At 39.6% G+C, this 17,521-nt stretch overlaps 1 protein-coding gene across 6 annotated transcripts in view; it reads left to right on the top strand.

Annotated features, from left to right (window-relative positions):
* clcn2a (chloride channel, voltage-sensitive 2a) overlaps positions 1–17,521 on the top strand; it is a 51,941-nt gene that overhangs the window by 19,240 nt on the left and 15,180 nt on the right. For 5 of the 6 annotated variants that reach the window (XM_084412111.1, XM_084412108.1, XM_084412107.1 and 2 more), the window contains exons 2-6: positions 3,148–3,301; positions 12,617–12,748; positions 14,780–14,908; positions 15,017–15,150; positions 15,246–15,323. In XM_084412111.1, the coding sequence (XP_084268237.1) occupies positions 3,148–3,301; positions 12,617–12,748; positions 14,780–14,908; positions 15,017–15,150; positions 15,246–15,323 (627 nt within the window). Of the gene's footprint in view, positions 1–482; positions 594–3,147; positions 3,302–12,616; positions 12,749–14,779; positions 14,909–15,016; positions 15,151–15,245; positions 15,324–17,521 lie in introns of those variants that run through there. The other variant, XM_084412109.1, reaches the window with a different exon arrangement.

The raw sequence follows: 17,521 nt of genomic DNA, 5'->3' as shown, positions 1-17,521 counted from the left end.
GTACACATCAGAGGGTTAATAGTTAGGACAAAAAGCAAGAGCTTCACGTCTTACAACAGTTACTGAACTGGGGATTTTGCATGTGAAAGCAGCACTGTCAGACCTGACTTCTTGTACCAGTTGTGTGAAAGAATAGAAAAACGTAACTTCTGCAGAGCCCTTCCTGGTCATAATGCCGCAGGTCTGTTTGACTGCTAGGATACTGAAGGGAAACACTTTAAAGGCTTATTGTATCGAGTAAGTGTGCTCTGAAGTGTTGACGGGGTTGAGCATGATGTGATGAGGCAGCATCTGTTGGGTAAACCTTGTTTTTCACAGCTTGTCGCCTAAACCCTTTTCCTATTTTCTAGGAGAGGTCAGGAGCTCACCTGTGATAGGAGCGTCGCACTTCGGACGTGCCATTTGATTGGTCGCAGCAGGTCATTGAATGTGACAGCTTGTGTTGCTAAGGTTAAATGTCACTGTTTGGAAATGGTGGGAGAGTTTAATTGAGCCAGACTAATATATCAAGCTGTCCAGGATGGACGGGTGCCAAGCTGATGAAGACGATGACTTGGTGCGATTAGGCGTCGCGTGTCGGGCGACGGCTTCAGGTGGGTAGATGTTTAGAATGAGTGACAAAGGGGTGCAAAGGTTGTGTGAAACGAGGCAGACGGAGCAGAGGAGGAAGAGGAGGGTATGGATCAATCTGTGCATGGGCTGCTTTGCTTTCTCTCTATGAGCTGCACCTGCTCATGCGAGCGAAGAGAGAGTCTGCTGGAATCGTGATGCTCATCTCAATGTGCCGCTGGCGGCAGAGCTCCTCAGATCAGAGTGCCGTGTGTTTATAGAACAGAGAGAGAGGGAGAAACAGGAGGATGGAGTGGGAGAGAGGGATTGTGGCGCTACACAACGGACCTGCCAATATTCCCGTCTCTCCATCTTTAGCACCGTGGGCATGTGCCTGTGTGGGAGCAGCTGACTGTATAAGAACGAGGGATGGGAGAAGAAAGGAATAGGGAAAGGCAGAGGACAATGGGTGGGAAGGGCTCAAAATACCCCCTTACGTCACCCACACAATATCATGTCAGGATGATACCATATGAATTCAGCTGAAGGATACAAAATTGTTGAAAGCATTATTGTAAGTTTGCAGTGGTTTGGCTGAAAGGACTCCCCAATTTCTGGTGAAAATTGATTTGCACTTTAATTAGATCTCTAGTCAGGGTCCAAGATGAACCCAGTGCAAGCTAAAATTGGGTTTGGCAAGTAAATAAAACGGTTAATAAAAAATCGAATTGTGAGGAGAGTCTCTGAACATCACTGATGTGTGATATGCGTTATTCAAACCATAGTGATTCAAATCTAACAATTCTAACAATTTTAAAATATTTTACAGATGGTAAAAATTCACTCGTCATTGGTACAACCTGTGTGTGATCTTCATCTGTTATAATTCATGTTCCTTTATTTCTTTCATATTATTTATACAGAAATCATAATGCAATGATCTATGGCTAAAAACTTAAATTACAGGTACTTTTGTAGATCAATAACAACCCTTTTGTAAATTAGTATCTGAATATTTTTGCAATGCCCTCAATATGTCTCCCATGGTGTCCCTGAAAGCCCTGTATATTGAACAGAACTATTATCCAGACTGATAGATTGTGGATTTTGGAGAAACAACACAAAACAACAAACATCATCTTTATCAAATAACAAGCAATAATTTGTGTTTAGAGGAGAAGAACAGTTTCACTTCTCATTTAAATCACATTCTCCTCGATATCGCTTGAGAGAAATTGTGCTGGGCAGTCCGAGGATTAAAGTATAGATTTCAGTAAAAAGAAATTAAAGTCATTCACAGAACAAACCATACTGTTTTAAAGTATTTGATTTGCTCAGGCGAATTGTCACAATTTGACATTACCACAAATCACAGCTCAATGCAGCAAAATGTGAAAGTAGTTTAAATTCTGATGGTGTATCGTTCCTATATCTCTGTGAAACAGCCAACCAGCACTGTTTCTGACACTGTTAGCTTTAATGTGTAAAGGCCCAGGAGATTAGAAATACACATCCTATTCAGCTGCTTAGAAAAAGCTTGTATTTCATCTATTCTTCTTTTTCTACTTAAAAATTACAGACACAGTATAGCACTTAGTTTCTATAAGAGATATTTACTACTTTTTTCACATTTACTTTTGCAAATAAAAGCCCCAAACACTAAATGCACACTGTTTTGCAAATCTAAGTGGAAGGGGTAAGGGGAAGGGGTAAGACAGAGAATTGGGATTCAGCCTGACATAGAGTCTTTACAAAAAATCTAAACAAATGTGTCTGGAATGTGCAAACTTTTATATTTTATAAACTCTGATATTTGAATAAATAAGCTTTTAGTGCCTTGCCTTTAACAGGTAAATTATCATTAATCTAACCAGTGCAACAAGCCAGAAATTGCACATTAACTTAACTGGAATCTGTGTATCTGCATCTGAGGTATGAGGTACGTGAATCAAAATAAAGCGCACCTGGGTGTGTTTGGGAACATATCGTTCCCAAACACTAAATAAAGCATATCGGCATCAGGGCAAAGGCACTTTCAAAGCAGAACTGCGCCTAGGTCCATATAAAATAGCAGTCGGGGCAAGTACGTAGGACATTTCCAAAGCATTGAACATACCTTGAAGAAAAGTAAACTCTATTTTTTTTAATGTGTAACAGCTGTGAATCCGTTTAGGAGACCACTAAATGCTCACAGTAACTATAGAAGAGTTACAGCCCTCCATGAAAGATTGAAGAACATGTGCATGAGACAACAACAACATGAACAATTCATAACTCTTGTAGTCTTGTGAGCCAGGTGGACTTTTCCCCCAAAGGAATACGAAGTGAATCTACAGTCACAAGGATGTTTCTATGGCCCAATTAACCCAAATGTGGATGCTTAAGTTTAAATCTCACAAATAGCACCATTTCAGTGAAGCAGGGATGTTTCAGGGATGGTGCTCAGGGACAGGAAACTGACAGACTACCTCAATTTATTTAAAGGGTTTTTGAACAGCCTGTTAAGTCTGACATTATTTCAGTGAAGCACTTCTCGGCTTGGTTTCCCTTCATTTCCTTCCCAGGTAACATCTTAATTCACTCCTGTCTCACTTTCAGATGTATGGACGCTATACACAGGAGTTGGGGGCCTATGCCAAAGAAGAGGCAGCTCGTCTGCGTGAGGATGGAGCGCTGCGAAGGACCACCAGTGTGCGCGGCCAGGCTCCAGAACTGCTGGAGTATGAGAAGAATCCATGTGCCAAGTGTCAAGGTGGGTGTGTTGTATACATATACGTGTGTGCCAACTGCTCGCTGGCTTTTCTGCTAACGTCATAGCTTGCTATTTGCAGTGGTGGCTACAGAGCAAAGCTTGGAAAGCAGAGCCAGCAAATTCACAATGATGAAGGGCAGCAGGGATTGAAAGAGGATAAGGGTCACAAAGGGCAGCAGGCGAAAGAGTTAGTTAGAATGTGCTGGGATTTGGGATTAGGTGAGGCCATTGCTGGAGATAAATGGGAGGGAACGGACTGAAGATCAGAGCTTTACTCTGGCTGCTGTGATGCGTCTTGGTCAGGCCCTCAAGGAATCAGCGGCAGCAGAACTTTGCATGAAGATTCACGTTTTTCCTGCAGAATTGGAACAGCCGTATTTTCCTCTCCTTATAACACAGTGGTTCTCAACCTTCTTGACTCCAAGGCCAATATTCAGAGGCTCTCCTATCTAAGCTGATATATACCTCTAGTACTTCTGTAACCCAAAAGTATGATGTCATCTTAATTTTTTTAGTGTTTTTAGCATTTTAATTATGATTATGGTAATATGATTAAGGCCACGTCCATACAGCAGCAGAATACGGTTGTCAGGCCTGTACTTGAGTCCTTAATAAAGTTGCATTCACACACAGCTCAGTTATTTATGGAATGACAACCGCATTCTATTACCTGTAAATTTTCCAATATTTCCATTTTCCAAAATCCAATCACTGTTCTCCACCGGAGCTGCTCTCATCAGTTTTGTGTTCTACACGCGACTCAAATGCTCCGCTCTCCACCCAGATATAAACACCGCAGTCGGTTGATGAAGATTTGACGAATGAACTCGATTAGACTCTTGGTGTGTCAAAAGTGAGACTATTCAGTTTTATGGATGCTGCCATAAAAGCAGCAGTTTAATATCTTTGATATTACTTTGGTCACGGTCGCTATGGTTACTGTTAAGAGAATTCGGGCTTGACTCCCATTGCACGTTCATACATACAGTATGTGAGACAATACTGTAAGTTGCTGTGTGAACAGGACGTTTTTAGACTCACACACCTGTAAGTAAATGCGGTTGTCATTCCAAAAAAACTGATAGTGTGAATGTAGCCTAAATTTGAATCATTTTAAGACTTATTGGGGCTCCTCTGGAAGTTTTCCTAGGTGCCCTAGTTGGCCCCAGTCCCCCGATTGAGAACCACTGATCTAGCATATCCCAGCATCATTGGTCATATGTTACAGCATTATGTTGTGTTTTGGATGCTGGTGTCAATGTGAGAATTACTCAATGATTTTTAATGGTTCTGCATTTTTATGGAACTTCTGACAGTACATTTCTGGTTTTCAGGCTTTGTTGAAGTTTGTCGTGCTAAACCAAATTTTGGCACCTGCAGTTGCTAAACGGAAACTTTTACACATTTTAAAGTCACCATTAAAACGGAAGTTGCGATCATCTCGTGGCGTATATAAATGAAAGGGCTTCTCGAACAAGAAAAAATGTTGGTTTGTCTGACTTGCTTTTTTTCTGTGTGTGTGGGGGTGATGGATATGGATATGGTTGTTTATGTTTGTTAACTTTTGTTGTTATAAAAACTAATAAAAATAATATTGAGAAGAAAAAATGGTGGGCAGGATTTGATTTTGTCCATCAGGAATTGATTGGATTGTTGTCGTTTGCTATTGCTGTGATCTCATGTGTTGCTAGAAGAGAGGGATTATTCGGAGTTTGTTGCGAAGGGGCAGTAGCGGCCTTTTCTATGTTTCACCCATTTCACTTGAAACGGGCCTCGCAACAGAAGGGGCCTCCGCTTGCGCTCGAAAAAGATCCCCGCCATCACGCCACGCACTCACCATGCTTAGAAATTATCGAGGCTTGAGGCAAAAATGCCACCAAAATTAATAAAAAAATGCTCCCAAATTTAAAGCTATATATGGCAAAAATTTCCCTGTATGAGTTCTTGTTTTTAGTATTTATAACAGAATATAAAGTGCTGTTATTTCCGAACATCAGCACTATTGCAAACAAGATACCCTATTGATTTGATACAACATTTACATTTTTTCCCCATTATTTCATTTTTATATCTCATATGTTGAAATCATACCCGTGTTCCACCATGCTGCAAGAAAGACTGTCCGCACTTGCCCAGATGTCAATTGAACACAACGTTATGCGATCGCTGGATAATAAGGATAGAGATTTTGCAGCAATCCGTCCTCAGAAAGCTAAACATCAAAAAATAGAGTGTATAATATTTCCTCTTTTTTTTAATACATGCGCCGATAAATTATTTATAATAAACAATGCAATATTCCATAAAAACAGTAAGAATTGTAAAATTGTATTGAATTTTGTGATAAAAATTGTTATGTTTTGTCAATATAGTACAGACAGCGATTGAGCAGCTGTTGCTATGGTTACACCCCTCCGACAAACACGACTTCTGTTTGTGCTCTGATTAATCTAACTTTTGTGGTTTATGAAACAGCGTTTGAATTTTTCTTTTATATGTAAAAGGAATACATACTTGAGATCCACCAACCTTTTGTGTGGGTTTAGGGAGGCAGAACCCACGATTGGCAACACAATTCAAACCCTGGCTGCTGTTCCAACAAGCCTTTATACCAGCTTAACCAACAAGACTTCCTCAGTCAACCAGAATTACTTTCCAGTTAACATGCTGGTCAACCAGCTTCATCAGTTTTTCCTAGTGAACAGTATAGCTAGATCAGCACTAGTCTCAGCCTTAGACGTCACACCCACGGACCGTTGGCTGAACATCTGATGCATAGGGCACACTTAACTGGAAACACTTTAGGAGTTTCAAAGTCGTCATCTGATTGGCTGAATTCTACAGGATGACCAGGAGACCTGTGTCTCGCCATTTTTTTATGGTTCCATTGTTGCAGTAAAGTTGCACAATGTTCTTGAATGAATAATTTATTAGATGCACGCCGGTCTGTCATCGTAGGGGCATCGACTTGACATCGACATCGACATCAAACAAAACGAACTGTGATTGGTAGAACTGTGATTGAAAGTTGCGATGTCCAGACCTTCTGCTGTCAGTCTGAAGATCTGGCTACGCAAGACTAGATCAGCACCTACCTAAAAAAGCATAGATTTGATCATATTCAAATCCATATTTAAATCGATTCCACATTTTTCCCATCAATATGAAAAAAAGTGAAAATACAATGTGAAAGGTCCATCTGGCTCTGCTCATGTATTTGAAGCAGTTCAGTGAGACAGGATATAGTCATGTTTGGTGGTTTACCTCCTGCTTTCTAGATTGCCGTCTACTGGTGATTAATATTCACTGGTTTGTGTAGCTGCCGTTGTTTATCGGCCATCACCTGAATCTTAAAAGCTTCTTGATGGTCTTCACATTTATGGCGGAGATATTTCCCCCGATCATTTTTCAAGCATTGACACAGAACGTTTGCTGTTGTCTAGCCTGTAAACTACAACTTGCAGCATTTATCAGCCTGTTCAATTCCCTCTGCACCTCAGTGCAGTGCTCGCCATTCACCAGCAGGGAGCATAATCAGTCTGCGCTGTTTAGGGGTGATAGATGAGACACATAGACGTGCAGTGTATCTGTAATGAGTCACTGTCTTTGTGTGTGCCTGTGCATCTGTATCTAGAAATACATCACTGTTCACCAAAGGATGTCTTAAATGGACCGTTACATTTGAGTTTAGGGGAAAAATATATTCGCCCAGTGACAATTTATTTTTCCATTTAATGGTACGATAAGATTATTGGCTGGAAAAAAGCGAGCTTTGAACAAAAGCAGTGGCCGTTCATAGAAATTCTGTGATAAACTATTAAAAGAAGTTGAAATAGGCAACCCATTTAACAATCCTCATTAAATAGGCAACAGTGTCTCGCAGTCCAATGTTTTTAGTGCTAATGAGGTATCTCATTGGTTTCTTGTCATATAAATAGACTGCTCTTTTGGCCTTGTGTAATCTCCAAAGACACACAGCATCTGTCTCTATATCATCCTTCCCGCCTCCCTGTTGAGTGTGAAAAGCATGAGAAATCTATCAGCACAGCGTGCAGCGGAGGTCTTCTGATCCTCCTTGACTGAGTTTGAGGGGTTTGGAGGCTTGTCAGCTCACTACCTACACACCGGTCTACAGAGCTGGCATCATATGTCTCTCTCTCTCTCTGTGTGTGTCTCTGTCTCATTTCTGTTTTATTCCTCCATCTAGTACCGTTCCAAAACCTTGCGTGCTGCCACACACATTCTGCCTACATAGGCTGCGGTGTTCTAAAGCTGCATCATACCAACCATCATGAAACCTCATAAGTGACTGATTTGAAACACTCTGCATATGCAGCGCTGGCTCTCTGCATTGAACTTGACTTCCGACTCCATAAGTTCAACGAGTTTGCTGTTAGCTTGTTGCTAAGATAACCACATGATACTCTAATAAGCATTATAGAAATGCACCGATCGACCGGCCAAGGACCGGAATCGGACGAATTTCTGCATTATCGGACCGGACCGTTGTTGTGCCGAATACTGACCCCCGCCAAATTATTACCCCCCTAGTATAGGTTTAGGATTAGTTGTGGGGGAGGGGTTAGGATTAGGGTTGGGGGTAGGATTAGGCAATCAGGTACTGACTTCGGACGAGGGAGGTAATAATTTGGCAGGGAGTTGAAATTCGGCACAACACCTGTAACTGGCCAGTCAGTCTCATGTCTTTCAGATTCCGAGCTGGTCCGTTTTGTTGCCAGCGGCACAGGCAATAATGTCAGCTGCGCGTTCTCGCTCAAAGTGACACACACCCGCCTCTCTTGTCTCATTTGCTTTGATTAAATAGTGCTTGTATTGCGCATCATTTTACTAATTCCCACAGATTTTGCACTCACACCAAAAGCGCGTGCACCACTGATCTATATAAGTGGTGCGCACAAGCCACCTCTCAGTCCTTAAGCAGCTTGCGAGTCGCAAGTACCAAAATGAGTACACACTAAATGATGTCAAAATGCCCGTCTTGGTGAGTATTCAGGTAAATACAGTCAGTTTTAGAACCTAATTATTTAAGACACATAACACAAGCTGTGTAGCAGTATATTGGATCCGTGCATAAACTCTTAAAGTGACAGCAGCCTAATATTCCTACTGCTGTCTGTCATGTTAAAGGGTTAGTTCACCCAAAAATGAAATTTCTGTCATTAATTACTCACCCTCATGTTGTTCCAAACCCGTATGAAGAAATTGTTAAATAAAGTTGTTATTTTTGTTTGTTTGGAAGATAATGATAATATCTTCATTTGTGTTTTCGAAGATGAACAAAGGTATACGGGTTTGGGACGACATGAGGGTGAGTAATTAATGACAGAAATTTCATTTTTGGGTGAACTAACCCTTTAATACAAGAAGAAAAGACAAAGAAAATCACTCTCTGCTCTTGACTGAATTACTTTTGTAACTAACTAATAGTAAGTATTAATCTGTATTTATTTTAAACAATGAAGACTATCCAGTATTATTTTACATTTGATTCATTTCTGTAGTATTTCTTACCTGAATATACTGTATACCCACCTGAAAAACTTCATATCTCCCTTTATGGCATTCATTTGTGCTGCTGTTTGAAATTTGTCTTATTTTATTATTGTCTTTTTACTTGTTTTTTATGAAAACATTTAGAAAACATTGAAGAAAAGTAGATTTTTGTTTGTATATGCTGTCAATTATAGTTCTTTAAAGGAAAATGGTACGGCAAAAAATTGGTATCGGCAGGTCACACTTACAAAAAAATTTGAAATCGGAATCAGCCAAGAAAATTGCAGTCGGTGCATCTCTATTAAAATACATAGCACACAGAAATAGATAATACATTTTTATTCACACTAAATTATTTTTTTTTCAACACTTTTACGTATTGAGAAAGGTAGATGCAGTGTATTATTTCGCTCACCTTGTCCACCATGTTGGATTTTTGTTTTGTTTTTGCACTGAGCTTGTCACAGTGCTTTTTTTTTTTTTTTCTGTGAAGGATAAATACGATGTTTTGTCCAAAAGAAGAAGGGATGATGACAGGGAGCATAAGATACCTTCCCTTTGGTCAGGATTGTGATTATGGTGTTTTAAAAATGCTGTCTTTGTAGGTAGTGTTGTTATGCCCACTTATAATAAAATACTTTTAAAATAAATTTACTTAGAAAAATGGGCTTTTGTGTTTGTGCTTTCTGGGCCTATTTCCAGAATACAATCACATATTTGGGTTTGCTAGTGTTTGACCTGCATATCAATAGGGTATGACGGGTCGCTAATAGCAGTTGTCAAATTTCTCCACCTACAGTCTACAAAAAAATTCACTTTCCTCCAGTGTTTCTGTCTGTCCCAGCTCTTTCTTTACCCCAATGATGTGTACATGCAAAAGAGAGAAATGTATTGACTGATTTAGGTGGTCAGTTTTTTTGTTATAAAAGCGGAGTTTGGCACAGTGATGATATTTTTCAAATTGCTTGGTTAGATTTTTAATTTCCCTGACAACATTTTCAGCAGCCTCCGCACATAAAAAGACACACAGTTTTTAGCAATGCACATATGTGACAGAAATAAAACTTTCTTCATAAAGTTTCTCTTTATGACAGCTCTATAAAACAACACTTTATAAACACACTTTTGCTTGAAAATGATGGCATACAGTGCAAAATAGTTTGTAATTTTTATGCCTTTATGCTACAATAAATCCCATAATGAAATCAGCTTATTTTGAGTTGGCGTATTTTTGGGCTTGTTTTGTCTTGTGAGATCTGGCATCAGAGTCTATATGCCCATACCGAATAGAGTATATAAACACATATACTGCTCGCCCTGGTGTAATTAGACTTTATTTGTGAATTTTAAGATGACAGAGGGGGGTAGATTTGCGACAAGCTGTCAGCATCCTGCAGTTTGTTCTTTCTGCAACTTTAGAGTAAAGTCCTACCTCCATAGCTGACATAATCCGTCTATTTCAGTGCTAATTATTTTGGATCTGTGGATGAAAACAGAGAACTGGCAGCAGTCCACCAGCTCGCCCTCGTGGGAAATTGTGAGTACTGCTCGGAGACTCAGTGTAGAAAATCCCGCACAAGTTGTCATATCAGGCAGAGTGAGGGCAGATACTATTGCCTCTCACCAAACCTCCTACACCTTTCTACTCGCTCTGGGAATATAAATAGATCTTGGATATATAATACAGTGGTATATTATGCATTCATTCCACATAAGGATGTCACTTCCACTGCTGGCCTGTGACTCACTTGTCAAAGACACTAAAACCTGTGTGGGGAAGCATGGGCTCTGCATATTTATACGGTTATTCCTCAAACTCCAATTAAGTGTCAAAATATGCTGCATCTCAGCACTTCTGTCTGGCGCAGTTTGGAGATAAGCAGTGCAGGTTTGCATGTCCAAAATGCATCTTGAATTGCGATAAATTTGTTTCGGCTTATTGCTTTCTGTTACGGGGTTTATTTTGAGAGCAAAGACATCTGTTGTGCCACTTCAGAGGACAAATCGGCCTACGTGCCAACTCCCGCACAGAGGAACCGGGCGAAGAGCCACTTAGCAGGTACTGAGGCTGGCGTGGCAGCGACTCTGTCACGTTCACAGAGGTGTCCCATCACCTGCCGTGACCCTTCCCATTCCGCTGTCTTTCAGATGCGTCTTATCTTCACACACACAAGCCATTTCCTGTCTGGGTCTCCGCAACCCTGTCCACCTATGCAACAGCGCAATTGTTCACACTCTCATGAGTCTGGAAATTTGGGAATTCAGGAAAACAAGCTCTTTTATGAGCAATTGTTCACTTCATTAAAGCATACTGTGCACCTACTGCTGGGTTCAGGTAATTTCTCTGGGTTGTTCATACATCTCTATGTTGTGAACACAGACTGACCTATCAAGAAAAGGAAAAACGGTGGATGTTATAGGTGCTTAATGGATTAGATCACTCAAAAAATAGACAATTCTGTCTACATTTACTCAATCTCACGAAACCAAAATAGTCAAAAATGAAGACATTTTAAAGAATGTTTCTGCTTGCTCTTGCAATTACCATAAATGCATCATAAAAGTAGCCCATATGTGACCCTGGATGACAAAACCAGTCACATGGGTACATTTTTTGAAATTGAGATGTATACATAATCTAAAAGCTAAATAAATAAGCTTTCCATTGATTTATTGTTTGTTAGGATAGGACAATATTTGGCCGAGATACAATTATTTGAAAATCTGGAATCTGAGGGTGCAAAAAAATCTAAACATTGAGAAAATCCCCTTTAAAGTTTTCCGTTTATGTTCACGATTGTGCTGCATCCACTCACAAAAATAAATGTTTTATATATTTACGGTTGGAAATTTACAAAATATCTTCATGGAACATGATCTTTACTTCATATCATATCATATCCTAATGATTTTTGGCATAAAAGAAAAATGTATAATTTTGACCCATACAATGTATTGTTGGCTATTGGCACAAATATACCCGTGCGACTTATGACTGGTTTTGTGATCCAGAGTCACATATATATATAGGCTGGTGGGCGCAAAGTACGAAACCCACAGCACACTTTCATGTTTCAAGCCTTTTTTCTACTGTATTTTTGTCAAATAAATGCAGCCTTGGTGTAGCCTGGAAATCCAGACCTAGGCTAAATCTAAAAGATTAATGGTCTGGCGTCGACTAATGAAAATAAGCCAGGTCTCCGGTCGGCAAAACAGCAAAAATGTCCTTCTTGCAAAGGAACGATTCGAGCGGCGTCTTCTGTTCCTGTTTTAGATAAAAAGCCAAGTCTAACTCGTTCATTGTAGCGGCCAAAGCCGTTTCAAACAACTGGTATTCATCCATAGCCATCTTGCAATGTTTACTAATGACTTCGACGTCACAGCGCTGTCGTCATCTGTTTAGCTCGCCTCTGCCCCGCCTATATCAGATAACCCGATGTGATTGGTGCAGCTCAGATCGAGGGGCATATTTAATGAGCATCGTTACTTGACACCAGAGTAACTCGCTGAGCAAATTCAACTTGTGCTCTCGCAAGAACTCTGGATTACCAGGGTAGCCTTGGTGAGCATTTTTTAAAACAAAAAATCGTACTCACAACTTTTGAACGATAGTGTATACAGTATAGCATATAAACTGTTTTTTATGTTTCTTTAGAACTACTTGGACAAGATCAAACAGCATATTATTATAAATTTACCTTTTGTGCTCCTCAAAAGAAAGTCTGGAATGACACAAAAATGAGTAAATGATGACAGAATTGTCATTTTCGGGTGAACTATCCCTTTAATGTCTGTCTGCAGTCTGTACGTCACGGTGTAAGAAGTTCCTGATTTCCCGTGTGGGTGAAGACTGGATCTTCCTCATCCTCCTGGGGCTTCTCATGGCATTGGTCAGCTGGGCTATGGACTACACTATTGCCTTCTGCCAGCAAGGTGAGAGAGAGAAAAGAATGAAAAGAAAGTAAATGACAATTTTCTGCTTGACAGGGTTCCATGAAAGTACAGATGGTGTCATTTAATCAGTCAAGTATTGTTTTTTTTTCAGTGAGGTATTGGCATCATGTGCATTCTGGGATGGAAGGTGCATTAATGCCTGAATGAATTGGTGCCAACTCACTGACCTCTTTTTGCAAAAGAATGAGATTAGTTACAAGGACTGGGGTGTGGCAGTTCAGTCAATTAACAAAAAGGCACATATCAAGGTCGACTTTATGTTGCAGCATTAGCTAAAGGTGCATGAAGTGAAGGGTCAAGAAATATACAGATATGACAACTAGTACTTTTGACAGATGTTTAAAATTATTTACACTTACATGAAATGAAGACCCCAGTGATGGCCTATTTTATTTTATATAGGGTCTGTTTCTCCTCTGAGTCTACACTTTGGTGTTGTGGAGGAAGAGAACATTGAGGGTGCATAACAAGCACACTTCCAACTCATAAATTGATGAATGGTAAACAACGACCATGGCAAATCTGCTAGAGCACTAGTACACATCAAGTGCGCCATACAAGACAGGGCCATATAGTAGGTCGCCCACCTTATGGTGATTGCCTCATGGGTTTTAATTATGGGGGAAAACACTAGAGGGATTGCTGAGATCATATTCAACTGAAAAAAAGATCTCAGTGATCACTCAATTAATGCACACTTTTGATTCCATCCCTTTTGTTGGGACAACCAGGTTGCTGCTGGAAGAGGTGTTAGTGAGGCCAGCAGGGGGTGCTCACCCTGTGGTCTGTGTGGGTCTTAACGCACCAGTATAGTGATGGAGACACTATACTGTCAAAAAGCACCGTACTTTGGATGAGACGTTAAACCGAGATCCTGACTCTCTGTGTTCATTAAAAATTCCAGAATGTCCTTTAAAAAAAAAAAAAAAAGAGAGATATAACCCCAGCATTCTTGCTAAATTTGCCTATTGGCCTCTGTCCATCATCATGGCTATCTAATCATACCCATTATATAAACTGATTGGCTTCATCACTCTCTCCTCTCCACCTATAAGCTGGCAGGTGGTGGTTGAGGAGATTCCCCCTTCCATGTAAAGTGATTTAAGTGCTAAGAAAAATGCTATATAATTTTAATGTATTATTATTATTATTATTATTATTATTATTATTGGGAATTTCTTCAATTAAAATAAAATAACCTTTGCTTTTTCATCCACACCAGTAGGTGTCAGTATAAATTCCAAGACATCTGTCGAATCGGGCAGGAAAATGAATTGAAATAATTTAACAACAAAAAATAACAGAGTGCATGTAAATGTAGATAGATGTATAGTCTAAATCGATATAGTCTATATGTATAATCTTTATAGTCTATTATCAAAGTTGATGCGGTCAACTTTCGGTCACCATACAAAACTCTCAAATGCTATCCTTATATTGTAATCATTATGAGCACAAGCTTGTGAAATTCTTTTAATGGGGAAAGATCATTACTATCGTTACCTCAAATCCACAAGTAGAAATTTGATCGTGGAATACATCAAAATACACTGTGTTTGAAAAAAGGACTACTTTGTCCTCTGTTTTTAGTGCAGTGCATTTAATGCAAAGTTTCTAGCCTGCCAAGAAATGAAAATGACAACGAATAAGAGAACGAACAAAACAACACTGAAACTCACCCTTGATTGGCTGAATGTTACAACACCAGAGAACGTGGCCGGGAATGGTGGCATGTGTCAGAATCACCTTTAAATAGAAGCCCCTGCTACGCCCCTGCTATGTACTGTACCATCTAGTGTACGAATTTTAGACCGTTGAGTGCATGTTGAGTGTATGAAGTGTCCAATATTCCACACTTTTTGGTTAACTAAGTGCATTATCCAGGTCGTTTTGTAATTTTCTATGTGAACACCCTATTTGTACTAAGAATAGTCCATAAGTATGCAATTTTTGGACCCACCTTATGCGTCTACAGAGATGTAATTATGTGGTGTGTGTCGGTGTCTGCAGCACAGAAGTGGATGTATGGTGGTCTGCACAGTAACATTCTGCTGCAATACCTGGCCTGGGTCACCTATCCAGTAGTTCTCATCACCTTCTCTGCCGGCTTCACACAGATACTGGCGCCACAGGCAGTGGGTGAGATACGCACACACTGACCCATGCTCACGTAATCAACTTAAGCCCAAATGGCCTTTACGTGTTCCCAGATCTCTTTGTAACCCCTTTCCTCTTTTCTTCCTCTAGGCTCTGGGATCCCAGAGATGAAGACCATCCTCCGAGGTGTTGTGCTGAAAGAGTACCTCACTTTCAAAACCTTCGTTGCCAAAGTGATTGGCTTAACTTGTGCCCTTGGAAGTGGCATGCCTCTGGGCAAAGAGGTGCATGAGAGGGGATACTTGATCCTAGATAAGCCTTCTAATGCTTAAATACTGTGATCACATCTGTTATTTCTATCTCCTCTTGCATCCTTTAGGGACCATTTGTTCATGTTGCCAGTCTGTGTGCTGCTCTGTTGAGCAAATTCATGGCCTTGTTTGGAGGAATCTACATGGTGAGAGGCTTTTTAGTGATGCTGTCTCGTGTCAATAACTTTCTGACATTTCAAATTTTGGTAACACTTTATAATAACCTGCATTAAGAACATTAACAAACATTATTACAACATATTATGCTTTACATAAAATCATTTATAATCAAATAATTAGAAATTTCATATACAGTGGTCAACACACAACACTTTTGTACACCGTCACATTAAAAAATGTATGAATTTCATTGCATTAAATAACAAATTTGCTCCAACGTTTTGTGCTTTTGTGCACATAGCCCAAGTTTGAAGCTGATATTTTCAGACTTCCCCTCTTCTCAGTGATAAAATGACATATAATGATTGTTAAAGACCTCTTAATGAAATGTCCTATTAATAACGACCTATTAATGAGAGATATTATAAAGCGTTACTAATGACTTGTGTTTGTATTATCACTTTACATGTCACTGCACTTGAAACGTCATGGCCTTGTTCTTCTAGTCTCATCTGCGTGTATCATACAAACAAGCAGCTGAGGGTTCTCTAGGGTTTTTTGCTAGGCTGTGATTAGTCAGAGTATATACGGTATTGGTTCTCTTGGGGATTGCAACCACAGTAAATAGAACTGTTTGTAAATCGTGCTAAAAATTAGTCAAACGGCCTTTGTGCGATTCCATATCAACGCTCTGGACTTTGCCCACAAAGTAAACTGAGAAATCACAGCATGCTGGGGAATGGATCAATAACATGTTGTTAGCGCAGAGTGAACCTGACAGAAAATCGGAGGCCATAAACATTCTGACATATTTAACTGTTCCTCTGTAATTTAATGCACTTTAATTGGGTAAATGTCAATGGCATGTTTACACAGTCAGTCAGGCAGGGGGGTCTGGGGTAACGGGCCATGCCGATAATTATTTGTCTGACACTTTATACCTGTGGGTGTCACTTTTGATAGTGGGATATGAATGATGAGTTCCAATTAGGGCCTGGGTAAAAGAAAAAAAGTCTAGTACAAATATAAAGGGGATCATTTTTCTAGATAGAAAGATAGATAAGATAGATAATGTCACGGCCAGCTCATTTTTGACCATCACACAAAGAGGATCACACGCACAAACAAACTGTTTGGATTGTAAGGTTGTTCATTTATACAGAAACAGAATTTATTTCAAAAGTAGCATAAAGTCTAGGGGTTTAAACAACAAAGGAAATAATAATCCATTTGTGTGACAAATATCGGTGAGTATTAAACAAAAGGAAAAGTAGCAAGTTAGAGCAAATTACTTCTCTGGAAAACCTCAGTACTTCTTTCTCCAGAGGAAGTACTGTTGAGCAGGACACCACAAACTTTTATACCCTGCATCCCAATGTCCATACTATCCATCCTAAATAGTATGTGAGATTAGAATAAATGTGTCCCAAAGCAGTACGTTGAAAAGAGTATGTCAAAAGTTCCCGGATGTTCTATTTACAGTAGATTTTCGAAGTGTGGATCCGTGCACACTCTAAAGGCTAATATTGCCCACAACCCATTGCGCTTGGGAAGAGAAACACCAGTAAAAAGTGTTAAAAAAAACATGGCGAATATGCGTGAAATGTGGAGGGTTTTAACTGTGACAAGATGATTGACAGGCCAATTTACTGTGACAGGACGCGACAGAGAGCAACCATTAAAGACGCATATGACGTGATAGTATGTCCCCACGCTTGTGTACTCTTTTGAAACGCACTCAAAAGTATCTACTTTTTCTTCAGAAAAAGAGTACATACTTTTAGAGCGTAGTATAAGTAGATGAATTGAGAAACAGCAATACTTTCCACCCACAAATCAATCAATTAATGAAGTCTCTCGCCAATCACATTTCAACACCATACTGCCCCCAGGAGGAAGAGTGTGGAAGATAGATAGATAGATAGATAGATAGATAGATAGATAGATAGATAGATAGATAGATAGATAGATAGATAGATAGATAGATAGATAGATAGATAGGTAGATAGGTAGGTAGATAGATAGATAGATAGATAGATAGGTAGGTAGATAGATAGATAGGTAGGTAGGTAGATAGATAGGTAGATAGATAGGTAGATAGGTAAGTAGGTAGGTCAAACATAGTCAACACACTATAGTTCTCATTACAATAAATGTGAATAAATTTCAATAATTTGTTTATAGATACAGACATGAAACAAGTAAACAACACTGTAAGTACTTA

The sequence above is a fragment of the Rutilus rutilus genome (assembly GCF_951802725.1).
Source record: "Rutilus rutilus genome assembly, chromosome: 6".
Taxonomy (NCBI): domain Eukaryota; kingdom Metazoa; phylum Chordata; class Actinopteri; order Cypriniformes; family Leuciscidae; genus Rutilus; species Rutilus rutilus.
This window is presented reverse-complemented; position numbering and strand designations above follow the sequence as displayed.